Source organism: Arachis hypogaea, chromosome 7 (genome assembly GCF_003086295.3).
Source record: "Arachis hypogaea cultivar Tifrunner chromosome 7, arahy.Tifrunner.gnm2.J5K5, whole genome shotgun sequence".
In the NCBI taxonomy this organism is placed as follows: Eukaryota; Viridiplantae; Streptophyta; class Magnoliopsida; order Fabales; family Fabaceae; genus Arachis; species Arachis hypogaea.
In genome coordinates, this window is record NC_092042.1 from 66,100,883 (window position 1) to 66,122,305 (window position 21,423).

At 28.5% G+C, this 21,423-nt stretch overlaps 1 protein-coding gene and 1 long non-coding RNA gene across 3 annotated transcripts; both read left to right on the forward strand.

Moving 5' to 3' along the window:
* The first annotated feature begins 1,812 nt into the window (after positions 1-1,812).
* Positions 1,813-10,180, forward strand: LOC112703291 (uncharacterized). 2 transcript variants are annotated; one of them, XR_003154542.3, is made up of 3 exons: positions 1,813-2,045; positions 2,386-2,446; positions 7,096-10,180. It is a non-coding gene; the product is annotated as an uncharacterized lncRNA (long non-coding RNA). The 2 variants fall into 2 exon arrangements; XR_003154543.3 differs by lacking the exon at positions 7,096-10,180 and adding an exon at positions 4,715-5,370 and having other exon boundaries at positions 1,824-2,045.
* A 6,731-nt stretch (positions 10,181-16,911) lies between these two features.
* Positions 16,912-19,496, forward strand: LOC140174390 (uncharacterized). The gene is made up of 6 exons (XM_072198839.1): positions 16,912-17,088; positions 17,445-17,573; positions 17,857-18,463; positions 18,702-18,794; positions 18,884-19,255; positions 19,345-19,496. Exons 1-6 carry the CDS (start codon positions 16,912-16,914, stop codon positions 19,494-19,496), a joined length of 1,530 nt encoding a protein of 509 aa, XP_072054940.1.
* Positions 19,497-21,423: the final 1,927 nt, after the last annotated feature.

Genomic DNA, 21,423 nt, shown 5'->3' on the forward strand with positions numbered 1-21,423 from the left:
TTGTGTCACGATTAAGAATTTTCAGCGTCAAATTTGAGAAATTTTTGTGTCACAATTAAGAAATTTTGGTACTATTTTCTGATAAATCCTGCAAAACTCAAAACTTCTCCTTCTTTTCTTCAAATTCATCATCATCTTCTTCTCCTTCTTTTCTTGTTCATCTTCTCCTTTTTGTTTTATCTTCTCATAATTCTTCTTGTTCACTCTCTTAATAAGAATAAAAACAAGAAAAAATCAAATAAAGAAGAAGAAGAAACACATAATATCGCAAAATCACCAGGAAGAGGAGAAGAAAAAGAAAAAAATGTAGCAACAACAACAGCAATACAAGAACAACAATGAAGAAGAAGGAACGTGAAGAAGAAAAAGAAGAAGGAGGAGGAGGAAGAGGAATAGGAGGAGGAGGAACGCGAGATATGAACGTTCACGTTAGCAGAAAGTTGGAACGTGTAAACACGCTTTGACTAATGAAACTTGTTTTTGTTGGGTTTGGACCAATTTGTTAGATTTGGTTACCAAAAAGACTTGGATGTGTAGCAAGACTGGTAAATAATATAGTTAAAAAATATTAGATAATTTTTTTCATGTAAAATTGATTGTTAAAAATTATTAAACGATAATTAAGTTAAATGTGTTAAATCTTTGCTTTTAGGCCCCGCTTTTTAGCCCAAACATTTGAGGAATTACCGAAATATCTGAATCCGGAGACCATGTGATGGGAATAACAATCCAAATATAAAAAGGGAGCTCTTTGCTCTCTTCAAGGTATGACCTACATTTTATCCTAGAATACTACACCTCTCTTACTTTTCCTGACTTGGACGTCGGCGTGTCTTTGTAGGTATCCTCCCCCTATTCCACAAGCAACAACCTCATTCTCCGACTCATTCATCCTACCTTTGGTGCTATCATCATCATCATCATCATCATCATCATCATCATCATCATCATCATCAGATAATTCCGGAACATTAGCACTGTCTATAGGGACCATAGGTTGTCGTGAGTGATGGACCCCAATTTCCAACACTCCCAGAGCGACAACCCTTCGGAGGAACTAGTAGTGATAGCACATGTATTATGCAAGAACCCAAACATCAAGTCCAGAATCTGAAACAAAAGTTGATGGCTTGAGATCGTTGTTAGCAACTCAAGTCGAGCCATGAGGCTCATACTGAAAAGAAGCTAAAAAAGGAGTTGCTGAAGTGATCCGATGTAGGGGGTTCTTGATAACTTTAGTGAGACCCGCTATTAAATGGTTTACTCACTTCCTCAAGGAAAAATCTCAACTTTTGCGAACATCTCTAAAAAATTATTGGCTCAACATGGATAGCTGATGCGTGAGCATCTTTTTTTTATTTTCTTATTATTTTAAATATGAAATTATTAAGTTTAAATTAGATTTTAATGTTTGAAGCCTATTTGGATGCTACTTTAAGTCGCTTTAGTGTTTTAATTATTTCAGGTGAAGTCGAAGGAGAGTACCTATTCACCTTTTCCTGGAGGTATCACAAAAGAGTGTGTCTTTCCACATCGAAAGAGTGTGCCTTTCCACTTAGCAACCAGAAAAGAATGTGGGAAAAAAACCATGGTTCTGAAAACCAAACCGGTTCAACCGGATTAACTGGGAACCGGTCACCTATCCGATCCAGGTAAGGTCAGAAACCATTTGACAAAAAATTGGTAAAAAAATCAGTCGAACCGACGATTAATCGATAAACCAACAAAACCGTTCGATTTTTTAGCGAGTTTTTGATTTAAAAATATAACCCTAAACAGCATCGTTTTGTATCTTAAAAAAATAAAAAAAATAAAATAAAACCACACACCCCACGTCCCTACCCCTCTCTATTCTCTCTCACTCTCACATTCACCAGAATCCCTAATTTAATCCAACTAACCCTATCAGAGCCCTCAGCCGCCGCTATCGTCAGTCCCCAGCCACCGAGGTGTCGCTTTTATCGTCCGCCCCCTCCGCCAAGGTCATTGATCGTAGCGATTCTTCCAATTCATCGCCGAACCTATTTGCTGACGCTGAAAATCAGGTACCTACCTCCTCGCTCTTTTAATCTCGTCGGTGCTGCACGCTTACTGCATTTATGATTCTTCGACTCGGTTCAATCGTTTCTGTGTGTAGTGTAGTCTGTAGCGCATTACTTTATAGGAATTTCGTTTATTCATTTAATTTTATAGAAATGAATATGCTGTATTCTCTTTCATGTGTTTTTCCGGATGTGTTGAGAATTTCGAGTTCTGTGAAATTTGATCTTAGGATCTAAGCTGGCTTAGTTAGCTATGGAAATCGTGTAAATTTTTGGTAGTTTTGAAGTTCAACATTTCTGTGTTCAATCTTTGTAACTCATGCCTTTATCCTTTTGGTTACAGACTATGGACACGTTGAAGAGTGAAGAAGTATCGGCAGCTGTTTCGTCTTCCACCAGATGAAGTAAGTGATTTTCTATGTTTTCAAGTTAGCTGTTCTAATTTCTTAAGGTTTTGCTTATTGGTTTACCGATTACTGTTATAGCATAGAATTGAATAGAATTGAATGGTATTCTAGTCAAATTTGCAGTTTTTCGGAAAGTGTTTGTATATGATCGTGTCCTTATGTCACTTCTTGGCAAAGCATTCAATGAAGTCGGGTTGGGAAACCTCATTGATGAGATGCTCAAAAAAATTTCTTATAAGTCCCAGGTCAAAAGTCTCTTATTTTGCAAATTGTGGACCTTCTCTTGATTAATGGTGGATAAGATTGTTCACACACCCTATTTATTTATCGACACTCCTCCATGAAGGTTTCTTACTTTCATGTCCTTACTCTCAAGTAATATTGAGACTATTGAGTCAATTGCTTCCTTTTTTAATATATAAATTCTTTAGAGGTTAACTAATTCTAATGACCTTGGACCCTGGTGGTGTATAACTAAAGGAACTATCACTCAAATCTTCAAAAAGTTCAAAACTAAAGAACAATAATTTCGGATAGCCTCAAATCAAGAGCAGTCGGGACTTTGCAAAATAAGAGACTTTTGACTGATGGCATGTAAGCAATTTTTTTAGAACCTTATCAATGAGGTTCCCCAACCCAATCTTATTGAATACTTTACCCACTTTCTTTCATGAGATAATGAGATATCTCTTGAAGTCTTTGGGGTAGACATATTTTGGATTTGTTTTGAAATGAAATTCCTCTTACCAACTTATCCTTCTATTGTAATGTGTATCTTATCTACACACTTTGCTTACCGTGTGAATGAAGTGTTTGAATTGTGGAGCAACCATTTTCGGGAGTGCTTTCCTTAATTATATTACCTAAAACTCAATGTATCATATTTTAGTTTTGTAATTTCTGTCCTCCAAAATCTGAATAATGTTGGCTCAACATTTTCTTAGTAAGTCATTCTTACAAACTTTCCAAAATTAGTTCTGTACCATTTATATTTAAAATTATATATTTTTAGGTTTTTTTAATAATTTTATTTAATATTTAATTAAACCGATTGAACTCCAGTTGAACCCCGGTCGAACCAATGAACCATTGAACCAGTAACCTCACCGGTTTATTGACCGGTCTGATTCTCGCAACCTTGGAAAAAACAATACGAAGAAGAGTGCCTTTCCACCTTCCCCACGTCCACATCACGACAAGAGATGGAATCTTTCATCCTCAACTTGCCAACCTCGTGAGCGGGATAAAACCCCTGTCCTCACCACGGATGGGATAAAACCTCCGTCCCCATCACGACACCACAACCACGAGCAAAATGGGATGGAACCTCCGTCCTTGCCTGGTGCAAGCGCCAACATAATTTTTGAGGTAACATGCAAGCGGGATCTCCACCCAGACCTTGCCATCTCAGCCAATCTAGCCAAACTCAATCATTGTCAACCTCAACATTTACAGTCACCATCTATCAGGGATATAGTGCTTAGAACACTTTTGGGATATAGTGCCTGTCACACTTATCAATCATTCTTCTTTCTCATCACTTACCCAGAGCAAGTAGACAATGCCGTTGCCTCTTACACGGTCACATATATCTCAATCAAACTCATAATTAACTCAGTTCTCCTTATTCTTCTTTCTCTTAACCAACCTCATCATCAAACACTTCTCGACTCAGCCACGTTTCATTACTATTATCATTATTTACTTATTCAACATTACTAATGGTTCATTAATTCAGTTAACACCTCGCAAAATTCTCCCAAGTATCTCTTCAACCTATTTAACAGACTCATCGCCGTTCTAAAGCTTAAAGACTCACTGACAGACCTTAAAGAATTGTAAAAGAGGTTTAAAAAGATAGAGAACTGACTTAACATTCAAAATTCTCCTTTTTGGCTAAAACAGGGGGGGCGCATCGTGTGTGTACTCTCACATACGCGAGCTTTCAAAAATTGGGTTTCGCGTACGCAGGCCTTGTTCCACATACGCGAGATTAACAAATAGTGAGAATAGCTTGCGTAATGCGTGCAGGTCGCGTATGCGACACTGCCTTTTCCTCAAAAAGTTGTTAAGTCATTAAAAATTAGTTTTATACACCTAACTTTTGACGCGTGATGAGCGGATAATTTATACGCTTTTTGGCTTTGTTTTTAGGTAGTTTTTAGTATGATCTAACTACTTTTAGGGATATTTTCATTAGTTTTTATGTTAAATTCACATTTCTGGACTTTACTATGAGTTTGTATGTTTTTCTGTGATTTCAAGTATTTTCTGGCTGAAATTGAGGGACCTGAGCAAAACTCTGATAAGAAGGCTGACAAAGGACTGCTGATGCTGTTGGAATCTAACCTTCCTTCACTCGAAATGGATTTTCTGGAGCTACAGAACTCCAAATGGCGCGCTCCCAACGGAGTTGGAAAGTAGACATCCAGAGCTTTCCAGCAATATATAATAGTCCATACTTTATTTGAGATTTGACGATGTAAATTAGCGCTCAACGCCAGTTCCATGCTGCATTCTGGAGTCAAACACCAGAAACACGTCACGAACCAAAGTTGAATGCCAGAAACACGTTACAACTTGGCGTTCAACTCCAATAAAAGCCTCTGCACGTGTAACATTCAAGCTCAGCCCAAGCACACACCAAGTGAGCCCCGGAAGTGGATTTCTGCATCAATTACTTACTTCTGTAAACCCTAAGTAGCTAGTTTATTATAAATAGGACAATTTACTATTGTATTTTCCTCCTAGATTGTATTTTTGATCCTGTGATCACGTTTTGGGTGCTGGTCTCTCGGCTATGCCTGGACTTTCATCACTTATGTATTTTCAACGGTGGAGTTTCTACACACCATAGATTAAGGGTGTGGAGCTTTGCTCTACCTCAAGTTTCAATGCAATTACTACTATTTTCTATTCAATTCGATTTATTCCTATTCTAAGATATTCGTTGCACTTCAACATGATGAATGTGATGATCCGTGACACTCATCATCATTCTCGCCTATGAACGCGTGACTGACAACCACTTCCGTTCTACCTTAGACCGGGCGCATATCTCTTGGATTCCTTAATCAGAATCTTCGTGGTATAAGCTAGAACTGATGGCGGCATTCATGGGAATCCAGAAAGTCTAACCTTGTCTGTGGTATAACCAGAATTGAATGACTGTGACGAGCTTCAAACTCGCAATTGCTGGGCGTGATGACAAACGCAAAAGAATCAAGGGATTCTATTCCAACATGATCGAGAACCGACAGATGATTAGCCGTGCTGTGACAGAGCATTTGGACCATTTTCACTGAGAGGATGAGATGTAGCCATTGACAACGGTGATGCCTTACATACAGCTTGCCATAGAAAGGAGTGACAAATATCGGATAAAAGCAGTAGGAAAGCAGAGATTCAGAAGGAACATAGCATCTCCATGCACCTATCTGAAATTTCCACCATTGAATTATATGAGTAACTATTTTCTATTTATTTATTTTTATTATTCGGAAATCCAATAATCTCTTAATGTAGTTGAATCCACCTGACTGGGATTTACAAGATGACCATAGCTTGCTTCATACCAACAATCTCTGTGGGATCGACCCTTATTCACGTAAGGTATTACTTGGACGACCCAGTACACTTGCTGGTTAGTTGTGGGGAGTTGTGACAAAATGTGATTTATATTTGAGAGCACCAAGTCTTTGGATCCATTGTTGATGATCACAATTTCGTCCACCAACGCGCATAACATTTTGTTAAAAATTATTTTTAATCCGTTCTTTGAACGGTGTAAACTTCACGGACCCAATTTTCATTCAAAACAAGTTTGGAGGTCCGGAAGCCGAATTATGGCCTGCCAAAGTTCGGTCAAAAATCAAGTTTTTCTCAAACATCACAAACCTCTATTTTTACAACTTCTCAACTATATCAATCACCAAAACAGACCAAACCATATTGCAACACTCCTCTTTCACTCCATAATACACTAATTGTACAATTTCATAAGATTCAACCCAATAGTCCATATTCATAACAACTCTATATATATAAATTATCAATACATCATTATCCATTATCAAAATCATCATGTTACCAACATCAATCATATAAGCTCAATACATATTACATTAATCAAAACCACTAAGTTTGCACCAACGCATAATTCAACTTATCCTAGGTTGTCTAGCCTAAGTTTTCTCGCAACATTATATATTATCTACGAGAAACCAAAACCATATCTTAACCGATTATTCCTTAACGTCGAAGCACCTCAATTATCTCCATTTTTCAAGTGTTCAAAGCATCGAATCCTCATTGAACGAAAACCCAACCTCCACGGTTTTGATTTCTAGTCACTGATACCACCAAATTTGTCTCTAAAACATATATATCTCTCTAATTCCACATAAATACCACAAAAAGTCAAATTAGGGTTCATAATCATCAATGGTTCACAAGAGTTAGTGGTTTTTCACCTTACCAACGGAAATTCGGGACAAGATCAAGCAAGTCCACAAACCTAATTTGATTATAAACAACAAAATTTAACAAAATCTCGGCACTTTTACTCAAAGTTTTCAAAATTAGGAAAGGAAGAATTGGGTGTGAAATTAAGATTTTCTTACCGAATTTTTTTGTGGATTTTGTAGAGAATTTTAAGACGAACGCATGGTCACTGATGGCTTGTCAATTGGAGCTCCGGATAGAAAGTTATAAGGATTTGAAATTAGAAAGAGTAAAGTATCGTTTTTGTCCCCAACGTTTGGGGTAAGTCTCAAAGTTGTCCCTAACGTTTCAATCGTCCTATTTAAGTTCCTAACGTGTCAAAATTGACTTAATGTTGTCCTGTCGTTAGGTATCTGTTAACAAAATTGACGGCGGGACAAAATTGAGACGATTTTGAAACGTTAAGGACTTAAATAGGACGAAAACATTGGGGACAAAAATGATACATAAAAATAAATTTTAATTTTATCCTTTAATAATATTAATTTTTTACTGCACATAATATTCAATTATTTTTTAAATTACAGTTAATCACATTACTTTCATTCTAAATAAATTAATTTTTTTATAATTTTATTCTTAAAGTAATGTAATTTTTTATAAATAAATAAATTTTACACTTTTATTCTAAATAATGTAATTTTATTTTCATTACTTAATCACATCACTTATAATTTTTTTATAATTTTACGCTTAAATAATGTAATTTTTGTATAAATAAATAAATTTTATACTTTCATTCTAAATAATATAATGTAATTTTACTTTCATTATTTAATCACATTATTTATCACCTTTTTTTTTATATAATTTTACACTTTCATTCAAAATAAATTAATTTTTTTATACTTTTATACTTAAAGTAATGTAATTTTTTTATAAATAATAAATAATTTTGACACTTTTATTCTAAATAACGTAATTTTACTTTCATTACTTAATCACATTACTTATGTATTTTTTTTATAATTTTACACTTTCATTCTAAATAAATTAATTTTTTTAGAATTTTACGCTTAAAGTAATATAATTTTTTTATAAATAAATAAATTTTATACTTTCATTCTAAATAAATAATGTAATTTTACTTTTATTACTTAATCACATTACTTATATTTTTTTTATAATTTTACACTTTTATTCTAATCACATTACATTATTTATTTAGAATGAAATTGTAAAATTTATTTATTTATAAAAAATTACATTACTTTAAATGTAAAATAAAAAAATAAATTTATTTAGAATGAAAGTAATGGAATTAAGTGTAAATGTGATTAAAAATAATTGAATACTATGCACAGTAAAAAATTGATATTATTGAAGAATAAAATCTACTTAATATACTAAAATTGGGTTTTCCCTCAGCTACTAAAGGTGACGTGTCGATCTCTCGTGCTTCCGTTTTCCCTCCAAAACGAATAATTTTTTTTTTCTATTCTAAATTATTTTATTGTAATTATATTATAATTAATACTAAATGAATAATATATAATTATACTAATTTAGCAACATATCTTCATTATAATTATATCAAATCAATATTTAATGCATTATTAAACTATTTATCAATTATCAATTAAAAATACTTTTAATAATTTTAATGATAATAATAATATCAGTAATAGTAATAATAATAATAAACAATCTTTGTTATCCGATTCACGTATATCAAATAATTTTTTTAAATTATTTTATAAAAAATATCTTTAATATAATTATATTGTAATTAATATTTAATGAATAATATATAATTATACTAATTTATAAACATATCTTCATTATAATTGTATCAAATCAAAATTTAATGCACTATTAAACTACTTATCAATTATCAATTAAAAATACTTTTATTCATTTTAATGATAATAATAATATCAGTAATAGTAATACTAATAATAAAAAATCTTTATTACCCGTGATATGATGAAATTAATATATAATTATACTAATTTAGGAACATATATTCATTATAATTGTATCAAATCAATATTTAATGCATTATTAAAAAATTACCTTAATAATAGGTAATTTACATATTTATTTTTGTTTTACTAAAATCTATATATAGTGTTTTCCTGTGGTACATGAATATAAATTTGAGAGTCAATTCATAATTTTATATTTAGTATTTTTTCTTTTTTTACTACTTCATAGAATAAGAATGTATTCTTCGTTTTTTATTGAAGTTGATCCTTTTAAGGTACAATTTATAATTTTTTATAATATTTTTCATATACTCATTCTATTATATTATTCTTTTAATAATTTTTTATTTGTTGTTACTCTAAGTTATTCTTATCGTCTAATGTTCCAGTTCGATTGTCTTTTGCCACAATCATTTACAATGCATCACATCCATGAAATACCTCATCGAGTTGTCTTCACTGAAACTGTGTTTTTTTTCCGACTAATGAAAGTGAGGTGTCACTTTCTCGTGAACCCATTTTCCCTTCAAAATGAATGCATTTAATGAATAATGCATAATTATACTAATTTAGGAAAATATCTTTATTTTAATTATATAAAATCAATATTTAATTTATTATTAAACTACTTATCAATTATTAATTAGAAATATTTTTTATTATTTTAATGAATAATACATAATTATACTCATTTAAGAAAATATCTTTATTATAATTATATAAAATCAATATTTAATGCATCATTAAACTAATTATCAATCAAAAATATTTTTAAATATTTTAATTATATTCATATCCTTCTAATTCTTATTCATTATCCAATAATTTTATTAGTGGCAAGTTGTTAACCCATTTATATTGATAATAATAATAATTTTATTAGGATAAATATCAAATTCTATTCCTAATATAAAAATATAAAATTTGATTCCTTCCATTTTTATTTTACCACTATAAAAGACCATGTATGCTAGAAGAAAATATCATTCGTTTACCAATTATTCTTTCATTTGATAACTTTTACAACAATTCTTTTTCTTCCTATGAGGCATCGTTGCAAGAAGACAACTATCGTGGATACAAACTACACACTCTCCAACTTTCGTGCTCATCATTCGGAGCTCTATAAGATATGTTATCTATGAAGTATTTATAGATCATGTATGTATAAATAAAAACTGTTTTGTATTTAAATTTAAGTCATTTACCTGTTTGGGATATATTGTAGTGTGAAATTACTTTCAATATGTGTTATGTAATGATATTATGTTCTAATTTAAGCTTTTACTTTATAACTGTATTATGATTTTATCTCATCATTTTTTCTTAGATATCAAGTTGACGTATTTTTATTTATTATTATTATTATTGAAACGAATGTGATATGAAATGTACCAAAAAAACTCTCACATTTAATTTATTTTATTGTAGTCTTCTATCTATTCTATTTATTTTTATTTTCTTCTTATTCATTTTATTTTCTTTTCAAATGTTATGTAATCTATCATAATTTATACCAATCTACTTCTATTTAATATACTAAAATTGTGTTTTTCTCCAACTAATAAAAGTGAGGTGTCACTTTTTTGTGAACCCATTTTTCTTCCAAAATGATTGCACTATTTCTCTCTTTTAAATTTATTTTTAAAAATTATCTTTAATTGATATAATTATATTATAATTAGTATGTAATGAATGATACATAATTATACTAATTTAAGATAATCTCTTTATTATAATTATACTAATCTCTTTTAAATTTATTTCAGAAAATTATCTTAATTATAATTATATAACAATATTATACTTAGCATTTAATGAATAATTCATAATTATATTAATTTAAAAAATATCTCTATTATAATTATATAAAATCAATAATTAATGCATTATTAACCTAATTATCAATCAAAAATATTTTTAACTATTTTAATTATATTGATTTTAATTATATTAATATAATTCTATTTTTTATTCATTATCCTAAAATTTTATTAGTGACAAGTTATTATTTTAATGGTGACCTATATAATAATAATAATAATAATAATAATAATAATATAGAAAATTATATTTCAGAGAAATATAAATTGATTATTAATAATTAGTTATTAATAATAATGATAATTATATGATTAATTTTTAGTAATCATTAAATATATTTAATATAAATAACCAAGTTTAATTAATTAACAAATGGAAGAAAATATTATTGGACGATTGTAGAAGCAACAATATATACATATTAATAACCAATTTAATATTAATAACGATAATTATCGTTATTATTCAATAATAATAATAATAATAATAATAATAATAATAATAATAATAATAATAATCTTTTTTTTTATTAAAATACTCATCTAATTGAATTAATATAAATATTTAATGAAAATAAAGAATGGATTTTTTGGTAAATTTGTTAATTGCTCGACCGATTCATCTTATTTATTGTGATCGAGATTGATATATAATCATAAAGATTTTTTTTTCCTTCATTAATTTTAGTAAAGAAATCCATGACGTAAAATAAAATAAAATAAAGTCAGTATCTACTTTTTTTCTCAATATTTTTTATATTTACGGTAAATATTAAATGTAAAAAAGAAAAAAATAATATTAATTATTATCACTTTTATTTGTTTACATTCATAATTAAATTTAATATAATTATAGTAAGTCTCTATAATTATAACAATTTATATCTGTTACATATATAGCAATTATATTATATATAATTATATATCTCCTCTTTTATATATACTTATTAGCAAGTATTTCTATTTATATAATCTACTTAATATATTAAAATTAGATTTTTTTCAACTAATGAGTGAGGTGTGAATTTCTCATGAATTCATTTTCCCTCCAAAATGAATGCATTTAATGAATAATGCATAATTATATAAATTCATATTTAATACATTATTAAACTACTTATCAATTATCAATCAAAAACATTTTTAATAATAATAATAATAATAATAATAATAATAATAATAATAATAATAATAATAATAATATACTTCTACTTAATATACTAAAATTGTATTTTTCTCTAACTAATTGAAGTGAGGTGTCAATTTTTCATAAATTCATTTTTCTTCTAAAATGAAAGCACTATTCTCTCTTCTAAATTTATTTTACAAAAATATCTTTATTATATTTATATTACAATTAACATTTAATGAATAATGTATGATTATACTAATTTAGGAAAATATATTTATTATAATTATATAAAATTAATATTTAATGCATTATCAACTAATGAAAGCGAGGTGTCAATTCTTTATAAATTTATTTTTTCTCTAAAATGAAAGTACTATTCTCTCTTCTAAATTTATTTTAGAAAAATTAAAATTCCATGCTGAATATAGGTGGCAAGTAAAAAAAAATAAGCAAGTTCATGGAATCAAATCATATTTCTATAACATATATAAGAATGTATATTTTTATTATATAAAAATTAAATTTCTGCACTTCATGATGGACGTGACATACTTCTTAGCGTGTTTCTTAATTTATTTTTTATAACTCATTGAATACAATTTATTATAGCAAATTAATTATATCAACTAATTGATTTGATTATGTATTTAAATATCACACTATTTATTATAATTTATATCAATCAAATAATTGTAATTTATTATATCAATTATTTTAATTCATTAATTTATAAGATACATAATAACATAGATGATTTATTACTTATAATGATTAAATACAATAAATACATATTAATTTAGTTAAAAAAATCATTGTCTCCTATGTTTTCCTATTTATTTTTTCTAATTCATTAAATCCAATCAATTATAATAAATTAATTATATCAACTAATTAATTCAATCAATTATTTTTTAATTTATTTTTTGAATTCAATAAATCAAATAAAATTAATTATACTAATTATTTGTATTGACTAATTAATTTGATTAATTCTTACAAATATTTTTGTTTAACTTATTTTATTTATTTAAATATAACTAATTTGTTATTTAATTTTATTAGGATAAATATCAAATTCTATTTCTAATATAAAAATACAAAATTTTATTCATTTCATTTTTATTTTACCACTATAAAAAATCATATATGTTAGAAGAAAATATCATTCATTTACCAATTACTCTTTTATTGGGTAGCTTTTACAACAATTCTTTTTCTTCCTATGAGACGTCGTCACAAGAAGGTAACTATCATGGATACAAATCAACACACACTCTTCAACTCCCGTGCTCATCATTTAGAGCAATATATGATATGTTATCTATTAAGCATTTATAGACCATGGTGTTATCATGTTTGCATAAATAAATAAAAAATTCGTAATTAAGTTTAAGTCATTTACCTATTTGTGTGGTATATTGTAGTGTGAAATTACTTTTAATTTGTGTTGTACAATGATATTATGGTTTAATTTAAGCTTTTATTTTAGAATTGTGTTATGATTTTATCTCATCATTTTTCTTAGATATTAAGTTAATGTATTTTTATTTATTATTATTGAAGCAGATGTAATATAAAATTTGTAAAAAGAAAAAAAATTCATTCAATTTATTTTATTATAGTCTTCTATTCTTCTATTTCTTTTTATTTTTTATTCATTTTATTTTCTTTTTAAATATCATATAATTTATTATAATTTATACCAATTAATTAATTATAATTTATTATATCAGTTAGTTTAATTCATTAATTTATAGTATACATGATAAAATAGATCATTTGTTACTTATACGTTTATTTTTTTAATATCTAAATCTGAATAATTATATTTTCATTTTTTGTTATGAACAAAATATTATTAATAATGAATAATAATTAACCACTCATACTTTTCAAAGTGTTTGGATGATTTTTATATTTATTAATATTAATTATTGATTATTTTTTCATAAATAAATTATATTATAATTTGATGTTATTTCATAATTGATTAATGTTCATGAAACTATGTTACTCTAAATTTTATATTTTATAAATATTTTATTTAAATATAATTTTTTACCATAAAAATGTATTATTTTTAATAATATCATAATTTTATTTATTTAATTATTCTAATTGAATATTTTATCAAATACTAATTAAATTCATTCTTCCATTAATACTAAAATAAAGTTACAAAAGGGTCCATAGAGTAGAATAAGTAAAATAATGTGATACCCACATTGCAATATCCAAATGAAACAACTTAGGATTTAAAATTTTTATCTTTCTCTTTCTCGCCGTTTATTATATTATCTATTCTATCTATTCTATTATATAAAAATCGAATTTTTACCTTTAATGATAGAATCAACGTAGCATGCTTCTGCTTTATTTTGTTTAACTCATTAAAGTCAATTCATTATGATGAATTAATTATATCAACTAATTGATTTGAATAGATATTTAAGTATCACACAATTTAAAATGATGTATTTTAATTATTTGATTTAATTTTTATTATATATAAATTTAAGGAATAAATTAAAATAAGATAATTTATTACTTATTTAAATTGAATACAACAAATAAAAATTAATTTAGTTAAAAATTTAATATTTTCTAATCTTCTATACATAAAAATGACAAAACAAAATTATAAAAATAATCTTTTTATTACTTTTGCTATTTTAATTTTATTTTCTTCGCTTTTTTTTATGTATAATTTTATTTTATATTAACTTTGTTTATTTAATAATAAATAATACTCATATTAATTCTATCATATAATAGAAGTTTAACCCAAGTTCAAAATGCTAAAACAAAAAAAGAAAACAGTGGATATATGATTAGAGAAAAATGTATAATAATGACAAAATATACTAAAACTTGAATTTTTTCTCCAACTAATAAAAGTGAGGTGTTAATTCCTCATGAATTTATTTTTTCTCTAAAATAAAATCACTATTTTCTTTTCTAAATTTATTTTAGAAAAATATATTTATTATAATTATATTACAATTAACATTTAACGAATAATGCATGATTATACTAATTTAGAGAAATATTTTTATTATAATTATATAAAATCAATATTTGATACATTATCAACTAATAAAAGTGAAGTGTCAATTCCTCATGAATTCATTTTTCCTCCAAAATGAAAGTATTATTCTCTCTTCTAAATTTATTTTAGAAAAATATATTTATTATAATTATATTACAATATTACAATTAGCATTTAATGAATAATGCATAATTATAATAATTTAGAAAAGTAAAATAAAGTCCAGTAATTTATCTTCCGACTGCACACGTGTATAGAATAACTTTTAAGAATGAGTCATGTATAGTAAATACGGTCGATAATTGTAAAATTATATACTAACATTGATATAATATTATTTCACGTATATGTTTTGCAGGCATCAAAGAAAATAAAGTGTTGAGTTGTTTTTTAGTAGATTTAGATTATTTATTGTTTATTAGAGAATTTTATGCATTAGAATTCTCTAATAATTTCTTATTTATTTTGAGATAATTTTGATATGTTCTTACTTGACAGTAAAACAACATATAAAACTTTGTTGGTGGGTCTAAATATTATTAAGTTATTTATGGTCACATTGAATATATATGTTTGATTTATTGAAAAAAGTAGATTACTAAAACCAATTAATAACTATTTTAGAATTAATATATTAAACTAGCTTAAGAAAAAACAAATAATACATAACATGTTATATTTTTATTAATCAAATTATTATAATTTAAAATAATTTTAATAAAATAATTTAAAATTATAATTTCAATCTTATCACGTGCATGGCACGGGTGATTAAACTTGTTAAAATTTATTTCTATGTATCGTTTTTGTCCCCAACGTTTTCGTTCTATTTAAGTCCCTAACGTTTCAAAATCATCTCAATTTTGTTCCACCGTCAATTTTATTAACGGATCCCTAACGACATGACAACATTGAGTCAATTTTAAAATGTTAGGAACTTAAATAGGACGGTTGAAATGTTAGGAACAACTTTGTGATTTACCCTAAACGTTGGGGACAAAAATGATACTTTACTCAATTAGAAATGGGGGGGGTTAGGTTTTCTAAACGTTAATCTTCTCTTCTTCAGCGTATCTCCATGGGTGAATGGAATGAAAGCTCATTTTTGGTATTTTTATAGGATGGGCCTTGGGCCTAGTTCAGACCCGGTTCAATTGATTCGGTCTATTAGTCTGGTTTTGAGTCAAAATATTTAAATTTAGTGTTAAAATTTTTATTTTGATTATTTTTAATGTTCTAAAAACCGAATTAGACCGGCCAGTTCAACCAGGTTAACCGTATGGGTGGCAACGGGCGGGTTTTTGCTCTACCTGACCCCGCACCGCCGTACAACAACCCGCATAGAACCCGCGGGTAATAAAATGTTGAACCCTAACCCGCCCCTGCGGATACCCTCCCCGTCCCTACCTGCCCCCTATAATTATTAAAATCTAATAAATAAAATTAAGTTTCAAAATTTATATAACCATCGTCACATACATAACATAAATTAAAGTAAAAATTTAAATATGATACAATATTATTAATCATTTACTAATTATTTTACATATATATATATATATATATATATATATATATATATATATATATATAGCGGGACGGATAGGGGCCGGTATTACCTAAACCTGACCCCGCCCCGCTAAAAACCCGCCCCGAGCGGGTAGTGGCGGGGTAGGTACCTGCAGGTTCGGGTGACATTGCCATCCCTAGTTAACTGGAAATCAATCACCTAGCCGGTCTGGTCTACCTACAAAATCGCCTTGCAAAAAAAACCAGCCGAACCGGTGGTTAACTGGCGAACCGGGCGAATTGGCCGGGTTTCAGCAGGCACCGGTTCTCCCCCTAGGTAACGAAACGGCGTCGTTTGGCTTTAAAAAAAAAAGGCTGAAGAATACATTGCAGCCATTTCTAACCCTAAATCCCTAATCTCTTCGAAAAAAACTCCTCACTCCTGGACCTGGCCACCTCCCACTCCCTACCCTAATCTCTTCGGGCTTCTGTCTACGAAGGACAACCGCCACCGTGAAATGAAGCAGACGCTAGAGGCAAGCACCACTGTCGCAAGTCGAAGCCTCACCGTTGCGGGTCGTCGCCTCACTGCCGCGGGTCGAAGCCTCACCGTTGCGGGTCGTCGGCTTGTTGTCGTCACTATCATCGAAGAGAGGTCGTCTGCCTCTGGCCTTCTGTTCTCTACTTCTCTTGCGGTTAGTTTTGGGCTTCTGGCTCTTCTTCTGTTCTTTCTGTTTTCATTTTTTGTTCTGGGCTTCTGTTCTTCTGGATTTTTAATTTTTTAATTTTGTTTATTATATGATTAATTATTCTGTAATGTTGAATAAATTTAATGTATGTTCAACTAGATGAATTGCTAAATTTACTAGATGAATTACTGAATTATTATGTAATGTTTAATTATTCTGTAATGTTGATTTTTTCAATTCTGCTCTATTGAATTAACTAGATGAATTACTGAATTTAATTATGTTGAATGGCATATGAAATTGTATGAACTATGAATTGATATATTGGTCTGTATTCTAGATTGCTGGCATTCTGAATTTAGATGGAACAGTTACAAAATGATCAGCAACAACAACATAATGCTGTACAGGAATCTCAGACAGGTTCCTTTCGAGGAAAATCTGACCCGACTTGGAAATATTTCACTGTGAAGTATGATAAAAATCATAAGGCACAATATACATGTATCTTTTGTTTGAATTCTTATAATGGAGGGGGATATATAGGATGAAATATTATCTTACGAAAATTCCTGGACAAATTAAAGTATGTAACAAAGTCACTGAAGAAGTTGAACTTCAATTCAAAAGGATTCTAATGGAAAACAAAAAAAAAATAAGATGAAAAAAAAGAAAATTTGAGGAGGAGTCTTATGGTGGGGAAGCACCTGCACAAGGCAACGAACTTTAATTAACTTTCTAGTTTATTATCCTGCTGGTATGTCATTTGTTAAGATTGTTGATGCTTTTGATGTGATAAAAACTGCCAATGCATTGTTTAGTTTGTTTGCTGATGTTATTGAGTGGGTTGAGCCTAGTAACATTGTGCATGTGGTCACTGATAATGCTACTAATTATGTATCTGCCGAAAAACTTATTCATGAAAAATACCCAAATATATTTTGGTCTCCTTGTGCTGCCTATTGTATCAATTTTATTTTGAAAGATATTGCAAGTATTCCTCACATAGCTGACCTTGCTTCCCGTGCTTCAAAAGTGATTGTGTTTGTTTACAATCATATGATCTTATTGTCTTGGCTTAGAAAAAGAAAAGGTTGGACAGAAATTGTTCGAACAGGAGTCACACGTTTTGCCACTGTTTTCATTACTTTGAAAAGTATATATGATTACAAGGAAGATTTGCAGGTATTGATGGTAGACAAATATTTCACTTCTCATAAGTTAGCCAAAAGTGCTAATGGAAAGATTATTAGTTCAATTGTCTTGGATAGTAAGTTTTGGCAAGATTGTGTTACCACTGTGAAAATTGTTGGTCCTCTTATTAAGTTGTTGAGGCTTGTTGATACTGATGAAAAACCCTTTTTGGGAATCGTGTATGAAGGCATGCAAAGAGCCAAAAATGCTATCAAGACAATGTTTAGAAATTGAAAAGCTGCTTATACGCCCTACACGAGTATCTTGAAAATGAGGTTAGATAAACATTTGAAGCGTGATCTCCATGCGGCAGCGTACTTTTTAAATCCAGGCATTTTCTATAGTGATGATTTTGTTGAGAAGGCAAATGTTTTGAGATCCTTTACTTGATTTGCTTGATGTTGAAACACTTTGTGATGACTCAGTTGCTGCAATGCAAGAGATACAGCTGTATCGAGATTGTAAAAAAAGTTTTAGGAGAGAAAGTGCTAAGAGAGCGGCATCAAGACTCGAACCTGGTAATTTATTTCATATTTCAATTTAGTTTGAAAGTTTAATATGTTGGGTGATAAACATTAAAAAGTATTTGATTTTTATATCTACATAGATGAATGGTGGAGGCTACACGATGGGAGTGCTCCTAATTTGCAAAAAATGGCAGTCTGTCTTCTTCATCAAACCTCTTCTTCATCTGGATGTGAGAGGAAATGGAGTCTTTTTGAACAAATCTATTCAAAGAGGAGGTACCGGTTAGAGCATCAAAAGCTAAGTGACATTGTTTATGTCACCTATAACCTACACCTTCAATCTAGGTTACATCGAAAGAAGAGGAATTATGATCCAATTGACATTCAAAGCATTGACACGATAGATTTTTTGGTAATGGTTGATGAGAATGATCATGAATTTACTAATGGAGATGTTGAAGGCATCGAAAGTTTAATATACACTGATAATGCTATGCTTTCGTATCCTAATGGTGAGTGACATAGCAAACTTTGTTTCCTTCCATAAAGATACATGTCATTAATATTGATTTCTTATTGAGTTTTCTTTCTATTTTATTAGATGGAGGAGACATAAAAGTTGAAGTGGATATGCCTGATATTGTAATTGAATCCTCAAATACTTCTTTTGGTGGTATTTCTGAAGATGCTGGCTTTGGATTACCTGTTTATGATGGAGATATCGGAACACTTAATGATGATTATGACTTCTGATGAGTAGTGTCTTTGTTTAGCTGAAGTATTGTTTGTTGGATATTATTTCTTTTGGTTGCAAAACATTGTGTTTGTCATTTATGTGCATTTTGATTTCTTTAGTTATAAACTTTGATATTTGAAGTTGTTTATGACCTTTTAATGATAAATTATGCATTGTTCATTTTGTGAAATTGTTAAATTTTGAATCTTATTAGTTTAAAAATTATTGAATTTAACTTTTTAAAATTATATATTGAATTTTTTTATAATTTTACTCTATATTTAATTAAATCGGTTCAATCATGGTTCAATTCCGGTTGAACCATTAAACCAGTCACTTGACTGATTCGATGACCGGTTCGATTCTTACAATATTGATTATTTCTACCGTTCTAACTTATCAAATTTAACTTTCTAATTTATTTGAATAATAATTAATTTATTAGTTAATTATTTACTAATTACTCGAAGTTTATAATTAGACTGAAAACACAAAAAAAAAATAATTATAACCTAGTATACATTTAGAATATGTACATACAAATGCTAACAAAAAACTGATATTAAATAGAAATGTCATTCATACCTATTAAATTTTTTCATACTTCTTAAGTGGCCTCAAATGTCTTAGTAGTTTCATTCCATATTATTCCACTTTTGGATTCTAGTTCTTTTACTGGCACCATTTGTTCTTTGAGAGCCTTTAAACGATTTTATACTTTGGTTTTATTGATACTTAATTTTTTTTATTAATTTCTTCTTACTGCAACATTTTCAGGTTGAGGCAACATTTAAAAAGTGTTGTCTAAAGGCTAACAAAATGTTACTTTTGATCTATGGCAACACTTTTGGACCTAAGGCAACGTTTTTGGGCGGCGTTGCATATGCAGCCGTTGCCTTAGATTAAGGCAACACTTTTTGGTTTCAAAAGTGTTGCTTTTGAGAGCAACAAAAGCAAATTTCGTAAGTGTTGCCTTTGGTTAAAAAACAACAACACTTCAAAGGTGTCTTTGAGACAACACTTTTGTAATGTTGTCTTTTCTCATATTTTGGCCACTACTAAAAAATATTGCCTATTTGCAATAAAATTCAACCCTTTTATGTGTTGCTTATAAGTTTGAATTTGCAATACTTTAAAGTGTTGCCTATTAGTTTTGAATATGCAACCCTTTAAAGTATTGCCTTTTCTTCAGGATATGCAACCTATACAAGTGTTGTTTTTTCTTTTGGATATGCAACCATACAAGTGTTGTCTAATATTCAAAATATGCAACTAATAAAAGGGTTGTCTTTTTGATAAAAATAAAAATTATTTTTATAATAAAAATACAAAAAATTAAAATTTACAATAAATTTTTTTGTTTATACATATGTAATTATTTTAATTAATAAATAAATTTGTGCACAATAGAAAAAAATTATAAAAGAGACAAAATAACTAATAATAAAATTCTAATTAAAATATATATTAAAAAGTTCAATTAGTATTTCAAATACATGTTCATCAATAATTCTCAACAAAATAATAAAATTCTTGTCTAACAATAATTGTCATAACAAAATAGTAATTAATATTTATCAAAAAGATGTCAATCTACTTGCATATTTTATATCTATGCTTGACTTTGTTGGAACAATCTGATAGTGTGTGGATCCAAAATCAGTGCCAAATGAAAGCTTTTTGGTAACATCAGAGTAATGGTATGATGAACTCAAAATCCTCTTGCCTCCACTGAGTCCAATAACTGATGCAGTAGCCATTGTTATACTCCCCTAATAACTATGTGCGAGTAACATCAAACTTCCCTATTAAGGCAATAATTCTTAACCTGTGTCAGCTAAAAATACAAGTGTCAGAAAACTCCCAAATTGTTCTAAGTTCTAACCATATGATTATCCATAAAATAGCAAAACAACACTAATAGAATAAAATCAAAGGAACAGA